This window comes from Danio rerio, chromosome 12, assembly GCF_052040795.2.
Source record: "Danio rerio strain M-AB ecotype USA chromosome 12, GRCz13ab, whole genome shotgun sequence".
Classification (NCBI taxonomy): domain Eukaryota; kingdom Metazoa; phylum Chordata; class Actinopteri; order Cypriniformes; family Danionidae; genus Danio; species Danio rerio.
In genome coordinates, this window is record NC_141032.1 from 9,164,141 (window position 1) to 9,185,594 (window position 21,454).

The 21,454-nt window shown below is 37.0% G+C and overlaps 2 protein-coding genes and 1 long non-coding RNA gene across 54 annotated transcripts in view; 2 read left to right on the forward strand and 1 right to left on the reverse strand.

Moving 5' to 3' along the window:
• LOC147834393 (uncharacterized) overlaps positions 1–21,454 on the forward strand; it is a 529,770-nt gene that overhangs the window by 152,916 nt on the left and 355,400 nt on the right. The window lies entirely within an intron of this gene.
• On the forward strand, positions 6–9,993 carry nrbf2b (nuclear receptor binding factor 2b). Its single transcript, NM_001002613.2, is given in 4 exon segments — positions 6–142; positions 4,470–4,554; positions 8,130–8,170; positions 8,251–9,993. Coding segments are annotated over 4 exon segments (744 nt in total). The 5' UTR covers positions 6–112; the 3' UTR covers positions 8,839–9,993.
• The window catches only part of jmjd1cb (jumonji domain containing 1Cb), a 231,102-nt gene continuing 221,977 nt past the window's right edge, over positions 12,330–21,454 (reverse strand). For all 50 annotated transcript variants that reach the window (XM_087275822.1, XM_087275820.1, XM_087275821.1 and 47 more), the window contains 4 exons: positions 17,902–18,041; positions 15,816–15,992; positions 13,221–13,352; positions 12,330–13,110 (listed from right to left, as the gene is read on the reverse strand). In XM_087275822.1, the coding sequence (XP_087131948.1) occupies positions 13,021–13,110; positions 13,221–13,352; positions 15,816–15,992; positions 17,902–18,041 (539 nt within the window). In that variant the 3' untranslated portion in view covers positions 12,330–13,020. The remainder of the gene's footprint in view (positions 13,111–13,220; positions 13,353–15,815; positions 15,993–17,901; positions 18,042–21,454) is intronic.

A 21,454-nucleotide genomic window follows, 5' to 3' on the forward strand; every position in this document is an offset into this window, starting at 1 on the left:
CTATTGTAGCAGTGGAGCAGCAACCGGTGAAACCAGAGTCCCTGGTCCCGGAATAAAGACAGAAATGTGCCGATGAGTCTCTCGTGTGGTTGAGTCTGTAGTCGACGACGGAATGGAGGTGGTGGACAGTCCTCTCAATCTCGTAAGTGTCTGTTTACAAGCCACATTAGCACGCTAGCCGCTGTTAGCTTAGCCGCATGACATATGTGAAGAGTATAAAATAAAAGCTGCGAAGAGGTTCACCTGTCCTAAAAACACATGCAGTCATTTATCATTTATTCTGAATTCATTCAACCGGGATGTAAAGGCTTCGTATAAACCGTGAGCTGTATTTCGTGTGGTCTGTTTTTAGTTAACGTTAGCCTTTATATGTGTGTTTGTTTACCTCTGACAGCTGATCATTTTTAAACAAACACGCAGTAGGTGGCTTCACTGATATTGGTTTCTGTGTAGTTTTATTATTTTATCATAGTCTTAATTAACATTTATAAAGGTCGTGCGCTTTTAATGAGATTTCCCTAAAGTGATTCTGAGATCACCAGTAAACAGTTTAAAGGGGACCTACTATGCAAAAAAAAAATCACTTTAATAAGGAGTTTAATCTACTATTTTCAATAATAAAACTTGACAAAAATGGTCTTCAGAAATACTGACATTTTCTCTTTGTACATCTTATAGAGTGGAGAAGTCCCGCCCATTAGTAACGATCTGTCCCTCATTTGCATAAATAGCCCTTAGTGATAAGCAGCTGACCATGTTAGAGATTTTACTGTACCTGCTGAAGATAATGGCACTGACTGAGGCATTATAATTGTGGAGTGAACACAGTTGTATCTATAGACTACCTTCATCTGAGACACTTCTTTTCACATCTTCATTTTTCCACAAAGATAACCTTAGACCTGTTTTTGAATCTGCCACTATGCTGACACATAGGTTACAATCTTTTGTAGAGTTACAATCTTGTTTAAATTTAAAGTGACAGTCACCAAAACGGCACAATTTGGATCAAAACCTAAAATGGACAGTTTCAGAGTTATAAAAACGTGTTTGTGAGGTATTTTGAGCTGAAACTTCACATACACACTCTAGGGACATCAGAGATGTTTTTTACATCTTGTATAAATGACATACTAGATCCCCTTTAATTGTTTTTTTATTGGATCTTTTCTTGTGAAGGCTCTAATATAGTTGCAAGAACATAAATAACAAAAGTATACAATACAAAGTACAATATAATTATTTTAATACAGTGCTCACCAGTAATGTTCACACCCTTGGAAAATATGAGCAAAGAACTCTTGAGAAAAAATGTCTTTATTGTTTAACCTTTTGATATTTTGCTCTAAATATTAACAAAAAACAACTGCAAATAGAGCACATGTATATAAATATTAGTGCTGGGCAAAGGTTAATAAAATATGTATCTTATTTGTATGTATTTTATATCTAAATATAAATAAACAGTTCTCAAATATATGCAGCATGTGTGTGTGTATGTGTATATATATGTGTATATATATATATATATATATATATATATGTGTATATATATATATATATATATATATATATATATATATATATATATATATATATATATATATATATATATATATATTGAGTATGCACAGTACACACATTTAAATGATATAAAAAACAAGCTTTTATTTTGCTGGTGCGTGCGTGTATAAGCAATTCCATGCAAATGTCAACCTTGCCATAAAAAAACTAAGCTTCAACCAAAAGTTTCTTCGTCACGTCCATAACGCATGTTTACTTTCCTCATTAAAAATATAAGACATGTTTACAGATGTATATATTTATGTTCCCATAACTCTGTGGTTAGTTGTTTTGAAAAAGGTAAACATATTTTTCAATATAATGTTAACAAATACTTTCTCTGTGAATTTAAGTTTGGAGTTTTACTGCAAATGTCACATCCATAACGCTGGAATTGCTCATATATATATATATGGGTTCAAATCATCGCATCAAAATATATACACAAACTGACAAAAGTCTTGTCATTGATCCCAGTTGTAAGAGCAACAAAAAAACCTTGACTTTTAGTTGATCATTTTAGTTGAAAAGTGAACTGTTGAACTGCATCCCAATCATCACAAATACTGCAGAAATATTGGAACCTGCATGGAGCCAAGATTCTCACTGAGAATGAGAATGGTTTGGTGAAGGAAAAATCATGGTTTGGGGTTGCATTCAGTATGGGGGCGTGCAAGAACGTAAATAAGCTCAAGGTGCTCCAGGATTGGCCAGCCCAGTCACCAAACATGAACATTATTGAGCATGTCCGGGGTAACATGGAGGAGTCATTGAAGATGAATCCAAAGAATCTTGATGAACTCTGGGAGTCCTGCAAGAACGCTTTCTTTGCCATTTCAGATGACTTTATTAATAAGTGATTTGAGTCATTGCAGAGATGTATGGATGCAGTCCTCCAAGCTCATGGGAGTCATACACAATATTAAATCTTTTTCCACTGCACCATTTCTTTATATTCTATACTGGACATTATTTCTGTTAAGTGACAAAACTTTTGTCTAAGCGAAGTCCTAATTAAAAAATTAAAAATCAAGGCATGATCATATTTTATTTTGGTAAAATAAGAGTAATCTAGAGACCTTTGCCTTTCAAATAAACCACTTCTGATACCAAATGATCAATTATAAGTCAAGTTAATTTTTGTTGTTTGGAACTTGGATGGGAGACAAGACTTTAGTCAGGTAGTACACACTGCTTTAAAGTGACAAAAGCTGATAAAGACCTTTTTTTATATAGATAAATGTATTGGATACTTGTGATCTTTTATTTGATTATTTTTAGATTATATGTAACTACAGTTTAAGAAACACTCAACATATTAGAAATTCTTTACAAAGCGCAAATTCAGCGTTATTAAGAATACATTTATTTGTCAGTGGAAGCAAAAACATCTGACCACCTGTACAAAGAATTCACATATTTATTACTTTACTAACATACCTACTATAAAGTTTCAAATAGATTCTGAATGTCAGATGTTCCAATCTTCAGAATACATTCTTGTGCTCGGAGTTAAAGGGATAGTTCACCCAAAATATAAATAGTCATCATTTATACTCGCCCTTGTCCAAAACTTATTTGGCGTTCTTTCTTCTGTTGAACACGCACACAAACAAAGATATTTTAAGAATTCTGGTTGATGGCACCCATTGAATTAGTAATTCATTTTCAATCTAGGCTCATTCTGAAAATGTATTCCCTTGGACGTTTCTGGGGACTGCGAATTATTTCCCGGGAGGTTTGTTTTCGCGAATCCACGAGAGGCTTTTTCGAATCCCAAATTTTTCTCGTGAGTGCCATTCACGCCCGCGCTGTTCTCGCGTAAACCTACCAGAGGCCGCTGTCAAGTGACCATCTGTCTAACTGACTGAATGGCCAACTGGGCGACCGGCCAATCGACGGAGCCACCCTCCTTCTTCCCTCAACCCAACTAATTTTACTAATTGACCCGCCCTCCGCTTACTTACCTAAACCCAACCGACGGTTTACAAAAGCTGTCCAGAAAAAAAAAAAGCCCTCGTCTGATTTTTACCACGATTTCGGATTTTACCCCATTCTCACCCTGTTATTCACTCGTCACTTTTTTTTTGGATTCTGTTTTTGTCTTACCTGATTTCTGCAACCGCTCTTCCCCCGGACTGAAACCCCGTCGTCATTGTAGTCAACTCCTCTCTGCGCCTTAAGTCCACCGAAATACACAACGAGCTAACTGGACAAACTGAATGCAGCAGGAAGCCCTCCACACGGAGGTAAGCAGTCAGCCGGTACGCGCGAAAAGGAACGGCATCATACCGCCTCGTAGCGTTTGCTTAAAAAAAAGAAATGCAGCTATATGTATCTCCGGCTATATAATTGGCGGTCTCCAGAAATGTCCATGGGACTACGTTTTCAGAATGAGCCTGTGTTGTTTATTTTTTTTTTACTATGGAAGTCGATGGACGCCAGTTACCAGCATTCTTCGCAATATCTTCTTTTGTATTCAGTAGAAGAAAGAAACTCATAAAGGTGTAAAAACACACAAGGAGAGTTGATGATCCGTAATTTCTTTCTTTTTTAGGTGAAGTATCCCTTTAATACAGTTGTCTAGGTGCAAAAATTTTTTAAAATTGCTTAGCTTGAAATGAGCTTAATGATGGAGGGTTTGAAGATGATATTTGATGAACCATTACTGTAAAGTAAGTAGATCTGAGTACAGTACAGTGTTGGAGGGATGACAGAAGTATTGACAGCTCGCTTTAAATAGACTTTCACTGTGACTGAAAGGATTAGATGAACTTCCATTAGAACTTGATGTAGGTTTAGAGTTAATCAGGGCTAATGTCATTTATCTGTGCTGTAATTAGTTTTCAGTGCTAACTGAACCCATCACGATGAAGTCATGTGAAGAGCTGTATCCTCTCTTTTAGGCCCATCAGCAGTGCAGGAAGGCAGACCGCTTGCTGGCCGCTGGGAAATTTGAAGATGCCATCTCCTGCCACAGAAAAGCTGCAGGTTGATTTCTGTTTTAATCCCTGTTCAGAAGATAATTCTCATCAAGACATCTGGAAATAAATGTTGACTGCCTTAGTGATGAAACTCATGCACTCATGAACAAAATGCTATTGTTTGGACTAGAATTAAATGACTATTTAGTTGAATGATAGGGAAAAAAATCTCATATTTGTCATTTAGTTATTGAAATAATTCAATTTTTAAAACAAAATATGATAGTTTAAGTGGTTTTCTGTCTCTTCATTTTATATTTTACATGTCATTTGAGAATATGTGGATATAATGGAAATATGGCAACACAGACTCTTATTTATGTTACTTGTTTGACCCGTATGATTGGTTTAGCAAGGCCATGTTCATTTGCATAAATGTAGAATGTAAGCGTTTGTAAGCATTAATATATAAGTACTTGCACATTACACTATAGTAAGTAAATATTTCACATGACACTCACCAGAAACTGCAAATATCCAAACAGCCAATTACTTTGCAGGTCGTTGGCGAATTTAGGAATGCAATCGTGGTCGATATGATACACATCAATTCAAAATAAGCACTAAAATGGAAATGAAAAGAGAAGTAAATGACTTTAAATTAGTGTTGTCACAATACTGGAATTCGCTACCAATCTGTACCGAAATTTTAAAAATGTTCATTTCCCGTTAACATTTGTGCGCGTTCTTATACAGCTCTGATTTGCCATTGTGTTCTGGTGCTTAACAGAAATGACCGAACTCACCACTGTTCACTGAGTGTAACTACAGATATACAGACACTAGAGCGTTTTAAAGCTGGTCTGTTTATAAGCTGACATACGAGTGATCCGCTGATGAATCGACTGATCTTCAATGGCTTTAAAACGCTCTGGTGTCTGTATATCTGTAGTGACAGATATACAGCATTCACCCTTTACTATAGTAGAGCCAAGTCTTCATATTTAAAGAGCTTCCCTATTTTTCCAAAGAACAGTTACTGTATGGCAGGGGTGCCCAATCCTGTTCCTGGAGATCTACACTACCTGACAAAAGTCTTGTTGTCGTTCCCAGTTGTAAAAGCAACAAATAATAACTTGACGTCTAGTTGAACATTTGGAAAAGTGTCAGAAGGTGGATTTTTCTGATGAATCATCTGTTGAACTGCATCCCAATCACAAATACTGCAGAAGACCTATTAGAACGTGCATGGATTCAAGATTTTTACAGAAATCAGTCAAGGAAAAATCATGGTTTGGGGTTACTTTCAGTATGGCGCTGTGCGAGAGATCTGCAGAGTGGATGGCAACATCAACAGCCTGAGGTATCAAGACATTTGTGCTGCCCATTACATTACAAACCACAGGAGAGGGCAAATTCTTCAGCAGGATAGCGCTCCTTCTCATACTTCAGCCTCCACATCAAACCTCCTGAAAGCAAAGAAGGTCAAGGTGCTCCAGGATTGGCCAGCCCAGTCACCAGACATAAACATTATTGAGCATGTCTGGGGTAAGATGATGGATGAGGCATTGAAAATGAATCCAAAGAATCTTTATGAACTCTGGGAGTCCTGCAAGAACACTTTCTTTGCCATTCAAAATGACTTTATAAATAAATGATTTGAGTCATTGCAGAGATGTATGGATGCAGTCCTCCAAGCTCATGGGAGTCATACACAATATTAAATCTTTATCCACTGCAGCATGACTTTATATTCTATTGACCTTATTCTCCGCAGACGAGTGGGCGCTGCCTTTTGAATCTTTTTGGCACGAGACTTCCGCTCTCATTCACTTCCATTCATTTTTAGACATTAAAAACTGCTCGTTTCGCTGTTTGATGTTGCAAACTGATATTTCCTTGTTATATTATTCTACTTGGTCTGTATAGTCATGCAAACATTTGTTTGTAGAGCAAGTAGTTTGACCGTTTTTTGCCGTTTATTATTCCTTGTCATTTCTCCCATAGGCGACTGAAACGGAAGTTCTAAGACAATCGCGAAAACAGGCGCACTTCCGCATTTTAGAATAAGGTCAATACTGTACATTATTCCTGTTAAAAGAGAAAGTCAGACCTTACTGTCCTAATTAAATCATTAAAAATCAAGGCATGATCATATTATATTTTGGTAAACTAAGCGTAATCTAGAGACCTTTGCCTTTAAGATAAACCACTTCTGATAACAAATGATCAACTAGAAGTCAAGTTATTATTTGTTGTTTCTAAAACTTGGACAAGCGACAAGACAATTGTCAGGTAGTGTACCTTCCCGTAGAATTTAGCTCCAACCCTGATCAAACACAACTAAACCAATTAAGTTGGATCTGAAGGAGCACTTGGTAATTACAGACCGGTGTGTTTGATCAAGATTGCAGGAAGGTAGAGCTCCAGGAATAGGATTGGCACCCCTGCCGTACAGTGTTTGGTAATGGTCAAAAAGTGTTATATTTGGTGTAAAACTATAATGAATATTAGCAAAAGACTCATCTGTGATTAGGCATAGGCCGGTATAGGATTCTGACGGTATGATAACCTTGGATGTAAATATCACGGTTTCACAGTTTTGTGATTACTGCTCTAAAATATCGTCTTTTAAATGTCTGAGTAAAAAACAAAACCTTTTTCCATTTGAACACAATAGATTTCATTTTGGGAAACATTTAAAATATTGTGGAACAGTAAACCTGTCAGGCTAAATACAGGGTTTCTGCAGGGTTTTAAAATGTCTTAATGTTGTGTTGTAGGTCTTAAATCTTTTTAAACGGGTCTTAATTTTCCTTTGTTCATCTATTGCTAACTATTTATATAAAGTGTGATTTTTAACTCTATTTACCTTAATGGATGAATTATTTTCCCTGCAATAACATTTGTTTAAAATTGCTCCATGTATTTACTGCTGAGGACACCAACCTGGACAGATTGTTGTGCATACATTTAGTTTATTATACTTTTTAAAACTTTTAAGAAAGTTTATGTTGGAAAAACGTGTATAGATACAAGTAGAGCTTGCTTGTTTTTATACAATATTTAAAATATTTTGCTAAGAAATATAAAAAATATAATTGAATTGCTATTATTAATATATTATTAGTCATATTTAATATATTATTGTATAATTCAATGTATTCGATTATAATATTGTTTTGTTTTTTGATTTGGCAAATCAAAATATTTTCCATCTGAGCCATTTCACAAAATCCTCAGCCTTTAGCCCTTCATGAGTCTGAACTTTAATTCATAATGGTCCTAATGTTTTAAAAAGTCTTAAATTTAACTTGGTGAAACCTGCAGAAACCCTAAAATTATTCAAACGAATTCTTGTCTTCTGCTGTCTTCATTTGTTTCAAAAACAATTTTTTCTTTACAATTTAAAACAGCATCTTTGGAGATCTTTTCTGCTGGAGATACTGTTGTCCTTAAAAACTAAAAACAAAACATAAATAAAAAATCTTACACATACCTTAGGAACGGTACAGCAGAAAATTTTGGCGGTTTGAAAACCTTGACTTTTCCAAACCGCAGTATACCTTGAACACGGTTATCGTCCCATGCCTGCCTGTGATGGGAAAACATAATTGCTTAATCAACTTCATTTTTCCTCAGATCTTCTCAAGGAGGCCATGAAACTCACCGAGTGTGAACAGGTATGCTAGTACTGATTTACAGCTGTTGGTTAAACATGGCGTTTTTCGTTTCTGAAGTCCTCAATGTTTTAAATTCCCAGGCTCGCCTGTCTCTGGAGCTTCAGAGGGACAGTCATGTGAAGCAGCAGCGGCTGATCGAGGAGCGATGGAAGCGAGCAAAGCGAGAAGACAAACCCAGAACTCTCCAGGCCTCAGAGCAACCGGCCCGCCGTCACCTTCATCCAGCCGGAGTCGCAGACACCACCTCTCAACCCCCTGATCGAGAGTACGACACCTGGCTGTACCTCCTCAAAAACAAAGGCACCGTCCCAGAGCCCTGCGCAGGCAGCAAAGCTCAGAAAGACGACAAAACACGCCTGGAAGAGCAGCAAACCACCATCAATGACCTGCGCAAACTCGTAGACCGCCTCGTGTCGGAAAACCAGCGGTTAAAGCAGGAAAACGAGCGGTTGTGTGCGGAAAACTCGCGCCTGAAGAAGGAACACTACGCCGATGCGGATTCAGAGCTATGGGTGCTTCCACAGCCCAACGAAGAGCGCAAGGCCAAGGACATTCCCATCCCGCAGCTCCCTCCGCTGGAGATGCCCACTCAGGAGATCCCTCTGGAAGATCTACCCGGACTGGAGCTTCCGGAGGACATCCTGCAGGAGCTGGACGGAGACAAGTAGAGAACGCTCATATTCTCGAAAAACACGCAACCAAAGGGAGACTTCCAGCGCCACCGCGTGCCAGAGGAAACACGCCTCGCTGGCGTAAAATGGCGGCTCACCAAGCCGTCAGCTTGTTTGCTTCGATTAGCGATTGGTTCAAATGAAGAACGAAGACTCTTTTGTCAGTACGTGTGCCTTTTCCCAACATTTCTAACGCATTTTTTTGGTTGTTGTCGTCGTTGTTATGAAGTACGACTGAAAAGGGACGTCAAAGACGAACAGATGAGACTCTTTCGTTTTGCAAATTCACACTTAAAACAAACAATTTCCTACACGGACACTGTGAAATACATCCAGGATGTGTGTGTGTGTGTGAGGTTTTTGTGCAGTATCTGTTGATTAGCATCACTCATGTTGACGTTGTGTTCTAAGGGGTATCAATGCAATTAGTTATGCATCGGTTTCTGTACACTAACCAGCTTGCAGCACTTGTTTTGCCTTACTGCGAAGATCCCGTCGACTAGTACGAAGATCAGTCAGATCACCGCCCTGGAGGATTTGTAGCAACCACGAACTATAACCTGACAACACAGCTGTACTTCAGGAACTGAACGTCAGCGTCAAACTATTGCATTCAGAGCTATAAGCAATAATCAAGTCGAGCGCTATAGAATCTCTCGTTCGTTTCTCATCTCCGCTCGCTGCAGTTTTCAGATGTCCGTGAGAAAGTGAACAGAGCTTCTTATTTTGTGTACTGTAATCATCAATCAAGGATCGCAGTGTTAATATTTTCAGGTAACCGATCGCACAATCGTACCGTGTGTAACAATAAAGCAGGTTCACTCCTCACACTGATCAAAAAGCGCACCAACATGTGCCAGACGCGCCTGGAAGAGACGACTTTGTGTCACCAAGAGGGAACCAAATCACATTTTGCTCTTTTTATTGTTATTTGTTTTTTTTAATTCAATGTTTAATTGCTGGTTTACCGCAGTAATCAGGGTGCGTCAGATTTTGTTGTTTTGCGATGTAAAAATCATTGATTTTGATGCATGAATGGCTGTTCTACAGTAAATATGTATACGATTATTACGATTTTGGAAATAAGGATTTCTGTATAATTCTTTTGTGAGTTACTTGTTCTGACGAGCATTAAAGATTTTAACAATGGAAGCATCAATCTCTTTTTTTTATTTAAATAATTAATGTTAAAACAAGGCCGTAGATTTAGCATGGACGGAGGGGACCCTCAGCTATTGAAATGTACCACCAATAATTTAATTCACTTTAAAGAAAAATTGCGCCGTCAATATTAACCTGGACATGCAGAAATGGTTAAATCACGTTCTGTCCTCGGGTCGCACCGCACCCCCCCAACACATGAGTGAAGGTTATCCATAAACTAATTTCGAGAGGATCATGTGACTATGATTGAACACGGCTGGTTCTGCATTAGCATGTATGATCCACCAATCAGGCCATTCCTAACCCACTATAAAGAGCCAGGGTTTTTCACTACAGTCATTCGATTTGAAGAATCCCCTCCTCCACCCCTACCTCTTCACCTTTCCCTCCTTAGGGCGGCACGGTGGCCCAGTGGTTAGCACTGTTGCCTCACAGGAAGAACGTCACCGGTTCTAGTCCTTTAACAGGCCGGCGGTCGTTTCTGTGCATAGTTTGCATGTTCTTCCTGTGCTCGCGTGGGTTTTCTCTAGTTTCCTTCCACATTCCAAAAACATGCACTAGTTGATTGATCAATCTAAATTAAGCGCTACAGTCAATCTCTCATCCTGCAGCATATCTCTCCATAGCATTCATTTTAGTCATCGGCTCTTATCAAGGGGGGAGTTGTCGAGATCTACCCGAGCTCAAGGCTCCCCTCTCGCCGTGCAAACGGGAGGGAGCCCAAGGCTCAAGGAGCTCAGGGCTCTCTCCCGGGACAGCATGCCAAACTTGCTTATAATCAATCATCATTGTCAACATTGTGATTGGCTGTACCTTTCCCTTGTCTCACACAGCTAGAATAAAAGCAGTTTTTACTTTTTTAATAACCATTTTATGGTCAAAAATAAGCTATATATTTTTTCGATAGTCTACAGAACAAACTGTCATTATACAATAACTTGCCTAATTACTCTAACCTGCCTAGTTAACCTAATTAACCTAGTTAAGCCTTTAAATGTGAATTTAAGCTGTATAGAAGTGTCTTAAAAATATCTAGTCTAATATTATTTACTGTCATCATGGCAAAGATAAAATAAATCAGTTATTAGAGATGAGTCATTAAAACTATTATGCTGAGAAATGTGTTAAAAGAATCTCATAATGGTGAAAAACAGGGGGTCTTATATTTCTGACTTCAACTATATATATATATATATATATATATAAGTGCAAACCTACATCCTTGGGTTAAACTAAAGCGAGTATACATTCGACTTTACATGGTATGTATAAAAGCTGGATACTTGGGACACAGTTGAAGAATGGTTCGTTTGAATACTGTTATAGTTTATGCATTTTGTTTTGGGAAATGTTATTCAAATGTGGGTTTGACGGTTTTGCAAAGAATTATTTGGTACACTTTATTCCACAGATGTGGTCTGGATTGAGAACCCATTTAGTTAATTAGAAATGTAGCAAAATACGAATTAAATATTTTCCAAATAAATCTTCAGACCCATTTATAATAAAAATATTTCTCATTGTAAATGGAATCTTCATACAGAATGAAGCATATTTGAAAACCCCTGTTATAAAACAGCAACTGCACTATAAGTGAATGTTTATTTGATCTCACTCAAGCTCGATTTGTCGAGAGCTCCCTCTGCTGTTCATTATGAGAATGCCAACAAAGCAAAACCATCTTTTTTTTGTATGAATACTAACCATACTGTAAATCAGTGGTTTTCAAAGTGTGGGTCGGGACACCCCGAGGAGGGGTTGCGGGACAATGAACGGGTGTCTCCTGGTGATTTCCAAAAATCGATTTATTTTTATTAAACCGTAAGAATGACTATATTTTATCCATAACCTCCTGAAGAGAAAAAAATGTTGTTTCTAGTTACTCTATACTTCATAGTTACCATAGTAGCTTATAGTAACTAGTTTTATTGGATTGCGACCCCTGGGGTAATTGCATTATATTAAAGACACAGCAATAGCGTCAGGTTGATTTTATAATAGCAGGTTAAACTTTCTGGCACATTTACATCACTCGCATACATAAAAAAAAAACAAAGAATAGACTCGCATGCAAGTTTTCTGTATGTATAACCACCTCAGAGGATATTGGGTGTCGCGAGTCACTGGCATGAGGGTTGCAGGTTGAAAGGTTTGGGAACCCCTGCTGTAAATTAGTCATGCAAATGATGATGAATATACATATCTGAAGCGTTAACATGTCCAATTATTATTTATTTTGAAACCCTCATTGTTAGCCAAAGAAACCCCTGCAGATTTGAATTTCTGACCTCCGGCTTATCAATAAGGCAAACGGCAGGCGGATATTTGATAAATCCATTTTAATGGAAAATGTAAAACCCTTTTGAACTTCAATGTACAAAGCATGTAACACTTGCACTTTAAAATTTGAAATTGAAGCAAGCCATGTTTAAAAAAATACATCAGTGAATGTATATATGTATATATTTACACAGCATAGTACGATTTTCCTTTTTCCATCGAACTTCAAAAGTTCACCATAGTAAATCTGAACATAAAAAGCAGAAAAAACGACAATTTTCTTAAATAAATTACAACTTTTTTCTTTCTTTTTTCTTTTTTTTTGCAAATGTCTCCATTTTACAGTGAATACTTCTTAATAAAATGCTGACGTGTGTTATTAAGTCTTTCTTTACATAATAACAGAACTGTACAATGTTTACAATTGTTTGGCAGTTCTTGTTTTGTTTTGTTTTTCTCAAAAGATATGGCATGAGGACACGAGATGGTGGATCTCTCTCACAGTAACTCCAAGTCTCCAAAAGTAGTGAAATCCATTAGCAAACTGTACAAGTCACATTTACATTTGATCGAGAACAGAACGCCTGAAAATAAATACTGAAACTATACAGTATGAAAGAAGGAGAGGGAAAGGAAAGCAAACGGACAGACGAACGCTAGCTGTCAGACGGGTGGTGTTGGTGTGGTCTACTTGGCACTGGAGGTTGGCGGTGTGTGCGTGCGTGTGGACGGCTGTCATGAGTTGCTCTCCTCTTCCTCCTCAGCACAGCTCCTCTTCAATGTGCCCACGGCGTCCTTCACGCAGTGGTAGAAGATGTTCTTGACCTGAGACAAACGGCAGGCTGTTAGAAACATGACTCGGACTCACATGTGAACTGATGAATGATCGTGAGACATGTGTTCCTCATGTAATATCCGTTGTGTGCTTAGCGTACCTGTAGCTTATCTTCGTAGTTCATCTCCTCTTTGGAGGATCTGAGTTCTTGTGTTAAGTGAAAGGAATGCCCCACGTGCTCTGGAGACACGAAGTCATTGATCACCTGAATGCAGCTGTGAAGATTCTGCACCTGAACACACAAACATGAGCTGATGTCATGAAGATGCATATACAGCACTGTTGGACATTGGCTAGTAAAAGAGGATGTTTAGTAGTAAAGGTTGACTGATACAAGTGCAGTTACCCAAAAAATCAACTATATAGAGTTAAAGTCTGATTTATTAACCCTCCTGCATATTTTTCCCCAATCTCTGTTAAACGGAGAGATTTTTTCAACACATTTTTAAGCATAATAGTTTTAAAAGCTTAATTCTAATAACTGATTTCTTTTATTTTAGCTATGATGACAGTAAATAATATTTGACTAGACATTTTTCAAGCTAAAAGTGACATTTGGAGGCTTAACTAGGTTAATTAAGCAAGTTATTGTCATTGTATAATGATGGTTTGTTCTGTAGGAAATCAATAAAAATATTGCTTAAGGGGGATAATAATATTGACTTTAAAATGGTTTAAAAAAAAATAAAAACTGCTTTTATTCTAGCCAAAATAACACAAATAAGAGTTTCTCCAGAAGAAAAAATATTATAGTAAATACTGTGAAAAATTCCTGTTAAACAATAAGCATACAGATTTCAACTGTTCATATTTATAATCAATATAATATATCATCAATATAATAAAAATTTTACATTGTGTACACAATCTATTACAAGACTTCTGTTGTCTGATTGATGTAGTTTATGTGTTTTAGCATAATAGGATAGGATTTATGTACAGTTGAAGTCAGAATTTCTGTTTTACGGAGAGCAGATTTTTTTAACACATTTTTAAACATAATAGTTTTAATAACTCATCTCTAATAACTGATTTATTTTATCTTTGCCATGATGACAGTAAGTAATATTTGTCTTTTCAAGACACTTCTATACAGCTAAACATGACATTTAAAGGCTTAACTGGGTTAATTAGGTTAACTAGGCAGGTTAGGGTTGTTTATAGGGAAAGTTATTGTATAACCATGGTCTGTTCTGTAGCCTATCACAAAAAATATAGCTTAAAGGGGCTGATAATTTTGACATGATCATATTCACAGAACTGAATTCTACTGTGTGTTTTAACCCTTGTGATAAAAACTATAGTGATTTGGTATTGAAACCGAAATGTAAACAATACCAAGAAAGATGTCAAGTGAAAATTATTAGTAGATTTAGTTTTTTAATAATTCAACCACATATATGTCTACTTATAGCAGGGGTGGGGAATGTCTGGCCCCATCTGTCAATTCAAAATCACCCCTCAGGAAAAAAAAAATAAAAAATTCTGAGGGGTGAAAAAATATATATAACAAATAAGCTTTTCTCCAGAATATATAACAAATAAGCCTTTCTCTAGAAGAAAAAATATTATAGGAAATACTGTGAAAAATTCCTCTGTTAAACATCATTTGGGTAATATTTATATATAAAAAAACTAAATTTACAGGAGGGCGGATAATTTTGACTTCAACTGATAATCGTTTTAAATAATCGTAATTACAATTATGACCAAAATAATCGCGATTATGATTCTTCCCATAATCGAGCAGTCCTCAATTTCTAAATATGCTCGGTGACTAAAATATTATTTCAATAAATATATCTGTTCAATAAATCCGTTTTGTTTAAACGCACCAAAATACATTGCCTATATTCACTGAGAAATGGAAAAAAAATATTCATTTTCAAAATGGGGTGTACTCAATTGTACTGAACACCATATAAACACAATATCCTTGTGACCAGAAAACAAATCCCTAGTCCAATTCTAAGAGCCCCTCAGGTTACCATCAATATGTCATCTGAGATTGTATTTTCATATGCTCTATAAATCAAACAGCACAAGAAATTAGTCCAGTCGCAATATCTGTTGCGTTGTACGATATATTGCACCAAAATATATAGCGATAAACGATATCATTGCCTTTTTAGGCCACTCAGTATATAATGCCAGAATGACAATATAATATCATCACAATGCAAGTACACTCTTCCAGAGAACACATTTTATTCTTAAGAATATTTAAAATAGTTATAGTCATTTTAACTATTTAATAATCAGGCATTGGAATCAGAAAGTGAAAACACATATCCTAAACATATAAATAATAATACATTTTATCAAAAAAGTGCAAGGTAAAAAGTAACAGAGGCTGCGATATCTGCTACCAGATCTATTTTCAGTCATCAGACACCCACATGAAAATATACTATAGTAATTTATAGTAAATACTACAGTGTTTTTCTAACCATACTGACACTGACACGTCCAATAGAGATAGAGATGCTGCGAAATCAGCTAAAATATTACTAGAATTGGTTTTTATGTATTGGTGATATATATTGCTTCACCAAAAATGATTGAGGTCATGTCCACGTGTTGTGTGATAAGTCGATATATTGATTATTCTGACAGGCCTACCTCATTGCAACAAGGCTTAGTAGTGTAAATGCAGCTTAATGTGTTTTGTGTAACTGCAGAAGTGTGCTGATACCTGGTGCAGAGCTCCTGCCGGGATCAGGACTGAATCACCCAGAAACTGCACCACAGTCCAGCCCTGAATGCCATGTTCATCCAGCAGCCGCTGACGTAGCTTTCGGCTCAAGTAGTAGCTGGAATCACGGATGGGGTCGTGATCTGCTGCGATCTCCACACCCTGCTCTTTCGCCACCTGTTATGTCCAAACATTTACAAACAGTGAGTTAGAAAAAAAAAACTAAAGAACTACATACTCTAGGAAAGAGTTGGGTTGCAAAAAAAATCACCTGTTTTGTCATCATTTAAGGCAGTGGTTCCCAACCTTTTTTTGCCTGAGACCCCCTTTTTCCGCAGAAAATATTGTAAGGCCCCCCTCCACATTTAATGATATAATCACTCATATAAGTTTGCAGTAATGATGACAAAAAATGTTGTTTTCAAACAAACGGTATGTTTATTAAATAGGTGCATAGATATAATTTTTTAATTTAGATTTATTCCAAGATTAGATAAAATTTCTAGATTAAAATGGCTCATTGAATTCTGCCGAAGGCGTTCAGAATATGTGTGCTACCCAAATAATAAGTATTTGAGAATGGGTTCCTCAAGCCAGGTGGCGAATTAGACCAGGGGCTCATCACCTGTTTCCAAAATGCATCACAAACTGCTTGAAAAACTCATTAATCCAACAAAAGTCATAACTGAACTAAACAGAAATGGAATTAAGATGTGGAGTATGCATATATTAGTGGCATTATTAAATGCCTTAATTAAACACCGCGATCTTTAGGACCTTTCGCCATATTTTCCAACAAGATCCACAAGCGGCTGTCAGTAAAGGACCGCACACACACACACAAACTCATTGCGAAATGCGGAAGGTTTTTTTCTTTCTATTTGGCGTACACTATTAAATTCCATAACACTCTCACCAGTCCTTACTCCTTATTTGCGTTATTCACAGGGGGTGAATGAAATGTTCATGAGTTAAAGTGAAACTGCTGATTTGATTCAGAAGGTTCACTCTTTTGTCTGACCGCTCACCGGTCAGGTATACATGCGCACCAATATATCAAGGTGAAAGTCATCATAGCTTGCATAGAATAGAACCAGCCCCCAACCCAACTTTGAGAATAGATTAACGGCAATTATTATTTTATCAGACGATAAGAATCTTGCATTAATGGCCCACCACTAGTGTAAATATATATTTATTCAGTTTGTATAGTCATTTCAGTAATACTATTGTCCACTGCTAAGAATTTTTTCAAATATGGACCCCCCTGTTGGGAACCGTTGATTTAAGACATTATGCTAGAGAATCATTCAAATACTAGCTCCATAGTGACGTTTTTGAAGTAGCAACAAATTCTGCTGTTCTGACATCAGCTGCAGGTGTGAATGAATGGCGGAAGAAAGTAGTTTCTCTTTTAAAAGGATTTTAGAGACTTTCTGTGTTTGATTTTCTTTTTATATACACATTTATGCTGTCAAACTGTTGTATAAACACAATACTACATTCATAGCATTGCGATGTGGCTGTATATCGTCACTGGTGGGACACTGAGTCAGCCTGCGGCCTCGAGACAACGTACGCCTCCCATCAGTGCCGATATACAGCCATATCGCACTGCTACTGGTGTGGATATTGCTCACCTATATAAATATAGTTTTCATATTATTTCAGTAGTATTATTGAATAATATGCAAATGTTTATATGATTTATTTACAATACAGTTTGTAAAGTAATATTTTCTGTCTTTTAGTATATATTTTTCAAGAGGTTCTAATTGTATTTGCATCGGAAATCTCAAATAAAAGTTATTATTTTTAATTTCATGTTATGATTTTTTAGTTACTATACTCGCAGAAATAGCAAAAACATGCCCTGGTCATGGCTTAATGGCCCTTAGAAAATATGTGTGCCATAGCCAAACTAGTTGAGAACCACTGCTCCAGAAAAAATAAATGATATGAATCCTATAAAACTTTTTTGTGCAAGAGAGGGAAAAAGGTTTTATGAGGACACTTGAGAGTGAGCGTCACTCCGATGATCCACCGTATTATTTCAAGATCAGCCGAGAAATCAAATGAAAATAACCTTGTGCAGGAACTCTTTAATCTTCTCGCCGTCTTTGCTGGTGTAGATGTGCCACAAGGCTCCCGGAGTCTCGCTCGAGTCCTTTAATCTTTTCTTGACGTTGTCATCCAGATCTTCCTCCTCCAGCCTCTTCAGCACTCCTGTGTGTTTGGCACAAACACGCTCATGCGGTTACACGGCAAACACATCACACAGTCAGCTTAATTTATTATAAAAGCAGGCAGCGCTGTCCTCTTTTGAAGACGGAGCGATGTTTAAAAATTAATGGCAAGCAGTATGTGTGGGAGTCTGGCTTTTATATATTCTCCTCATGTCTGCCCATGAGACGGCAGATAAAAATAGACAAGTCATCGCAGGAAGGAGGAGCACAACTGTAAAATTACTTAAAACCTTAAAATCAAAAAGTGAGGGAGGAAGTATATCAACATCATTTACATGATTACTCAGCAAAGTCTTCAGTGTCAACTACAGCAGTGCTGTCGAAATAAATAATCAGAATTTTAAAGGTATAGTAAAGACCACAATTACAAATCGAAATGAATGTGTGTCTTTTATTAAACATGTTGAACATTGAAGTCATTTCTTCTCGACAAACTTTCGAAAGCAATTAAATATACACTTTTGTTCTGGACAATTTTTGGTAACACTTTAGAATAATGGTCCATTAGTTCATGTATTTGCTAACATTAACTAAGTGTGAATAATCTTGTAAAGCATTTATTCATCATAGTTCAACATTTACTAATGCATTATTAAAATGCAAAGTTGTCACGTACTTAAAGACCGCCTATTTCAAACCTTTTTTAAGATTTAATAAAAGTCTTTTGTGTCCCCGGAATGTGTCTGTAGGGTTTCAGCTCAAAACACCCATCAGATTATTGAATATATCTTTTTAAATCTCGGAAATTTGAGCTGTTTGGACAATGTAGCTGTTTTTGTTGTCTGTGCCTTTAATGCAAATAAGCTGGTTCTCCACGCCATCGTTCCCACGTGCGTGTAGCCTACACCTGCTGCTTCTCATGCCAGATAAACAGCACAGTGACCGACAAGAATGAAGCAGATCTCCCTTACTACAGCAAGAAGTTTCCCAATGGTTATTTGATATATTTGTTGTGAAGTTATTTCTAGCCTTGGCAACGATGTGTCTCACACAATGTCGTTATAAAATTTGTCTCGGCTAATGTGACAGGATACACAATAATATACACTGCTGTATGGACATCCATTATGTTAATTTACAAAATAAGCCTGATCCACAAACCAGGATTGCAGCATCTTCTTTTATAATTGTGCTGACACAATGTGCCTGTGGTGATGAATTACGCAGTGATTCTACTGTCTTTATTACATACATGCACTGTTTTATAAACATTGTGAAGTTTTTAAACTAATTTCGAGAGGAGCCCGTGATATAACTGACTGCAGCTGGCCACCTATCTACACTCATTAGTTAGCCAATCAGATCTATCCTAACTTACTATAAATAGCCTAGCTAGATATTACTCCCTTATCTTCGTTTTCCGAAGAAACCCCCCATCCACCCCCTTTCTCCTCCTTTTAAAAAGGGGAGCTCTCGAGAACCACCTGATCTCGTACTCCCCTCACATGCTCTATGGACCTGGCGGGAGCCCTGGGCTCAACTATCTCCAAGCTCAGGGTTCTCTCCCGGGACAGCATGCCAAACCTGCTTACAGTTGTCAAGCAATATCTAAGTGTGAACTCTTGAAATACTTGTAAAACTCATTCTTGAGGTGCAGATGATCACAGCGAGCTGAACAGAACTTTTAATCCCAGTTGCATTGCTCATGTCCTGTCTTGTGGATTTGATTATACATATTACTACAGATACATGTTAATACATGTCTGTCAATCAATTCGGTGGGTGAGGAAACCAAACTCCTACGCCGTGTTGCGGTGGGCCTCAAAATGGGAGGGATTTGGATCCTGTTTTAAAGTCATACCCCAGTTTGACTGTGGACACACTAATAATCCACACAGTTCTGTCCAAACAGCTTACAAAAGATGATTTTATTCATAGGTGCCCTTAAAATAACGTTTACCAACGATAACGAAGATGAATAAATGATATAATAATGTATTACTAATTGTTTGTTCATGTTAATAGATACATGAACTAATGAACCACTATTTTAAAGTGTTACCAAATAGTTTTTCCCAGAATGTGCATGGCATGGGTGTTGCCACTTTGCATACAAACAAATTTTGTCTAATTTAACTAATATATGGAGGGTAGAAAAAAATCAGGCTGTGCATACTGTGCTGATAATCATCCTCATGTGCATTGTACCCTAGCATTAGTGTAAAAATTAAAGTTGGAAAAACTTATTACAGGAGAGCATCCTGTCTGGCTGTATCACCACCTGGTATGGAAATAGCACCAGCAGAAATCGCAAAGGCCTACATAGGATTGTGCGAACTGCTGGACGCGTAGTAGGAGGTGAGCTTTCCTCCCTCTAGGATATCTACACCAGGCGGTGCATGAGTAAAGCCAAAAAAATTATCAGCGACTCCAGCCACCCATGCCATAAACTTTTCTCTCTGCTACCCTCAGGCAGATGGTTTCGCAGCATCCGGTCACGCACTCGCCGGCTGAAGGAAAGTTTCTTCCCTCAGACTATCAGGCTGATGAACACTAACACACCCCACACAGACTCTTCCATACCCCTCACTGCACACCATCAATATGTAGCATGCACTGCACTTTAACCAATCCATACTTGAAACAATACTGCCTACAACTATGTGGACATTGTACATATTGCTGTCAATTTTACATTGTCCTCTTTATTTATTTATTTATTTATTTATTTATTTATTTATTTATTTATTTATTTATTTATTTATTTTTATTTTATTTTATTTTATTTTATTTTATTTTATTTTATTTTATTTTATTTTATTATTTTTTTTTTTAGGAGTATGCTGCTATATTTTGCACTGTCGTTGTATTTGCACTGTCTGTATTTTGTACTGTCTGGAGCCAGCACCTAAGCTTTTCACTCATCATAGCACTCGTGCTGCTGATGATGTGACTATAAAAAGTGATTTGATTTGATTATTTGTGTAAGTTTTTTTGTTACCAATGTAATTTTTAAATGTCATGAGCATTTTTACAAAGAATATAGAAATATGAAAGAATTTTTGTAGTTTTGACAAGCTCTAATATATAATTTCTGGACAGAAACAAATATATTTTTTACTGTTTAGGACAATTGGGGTCAAAATGACTGAGAACCAATGATGTTTAGATGTAACATTAAATCTTGAATGTTTTAGATCTGCCTAAAGTAGCTGACATCCCACTATAGACGATGAAAGAGAGTGGAAGAAATAAAAGCTCCAGCTGGATTTTAGTTCATATTAAGCCTCTGTTAATGTGAAGGTTTTACTGATTCACTCTCGTTAAGTGCTGAGAGAAAAGCTCTTTGCAGTGCTGCTATGGCAATGCACAGGCAGGGAAAACTCCTTCCAGATGCATCTCTCACATTTCATTGTTTCCAGGGTGGAAACCATGTTTTGTGTTTTTTTTTTT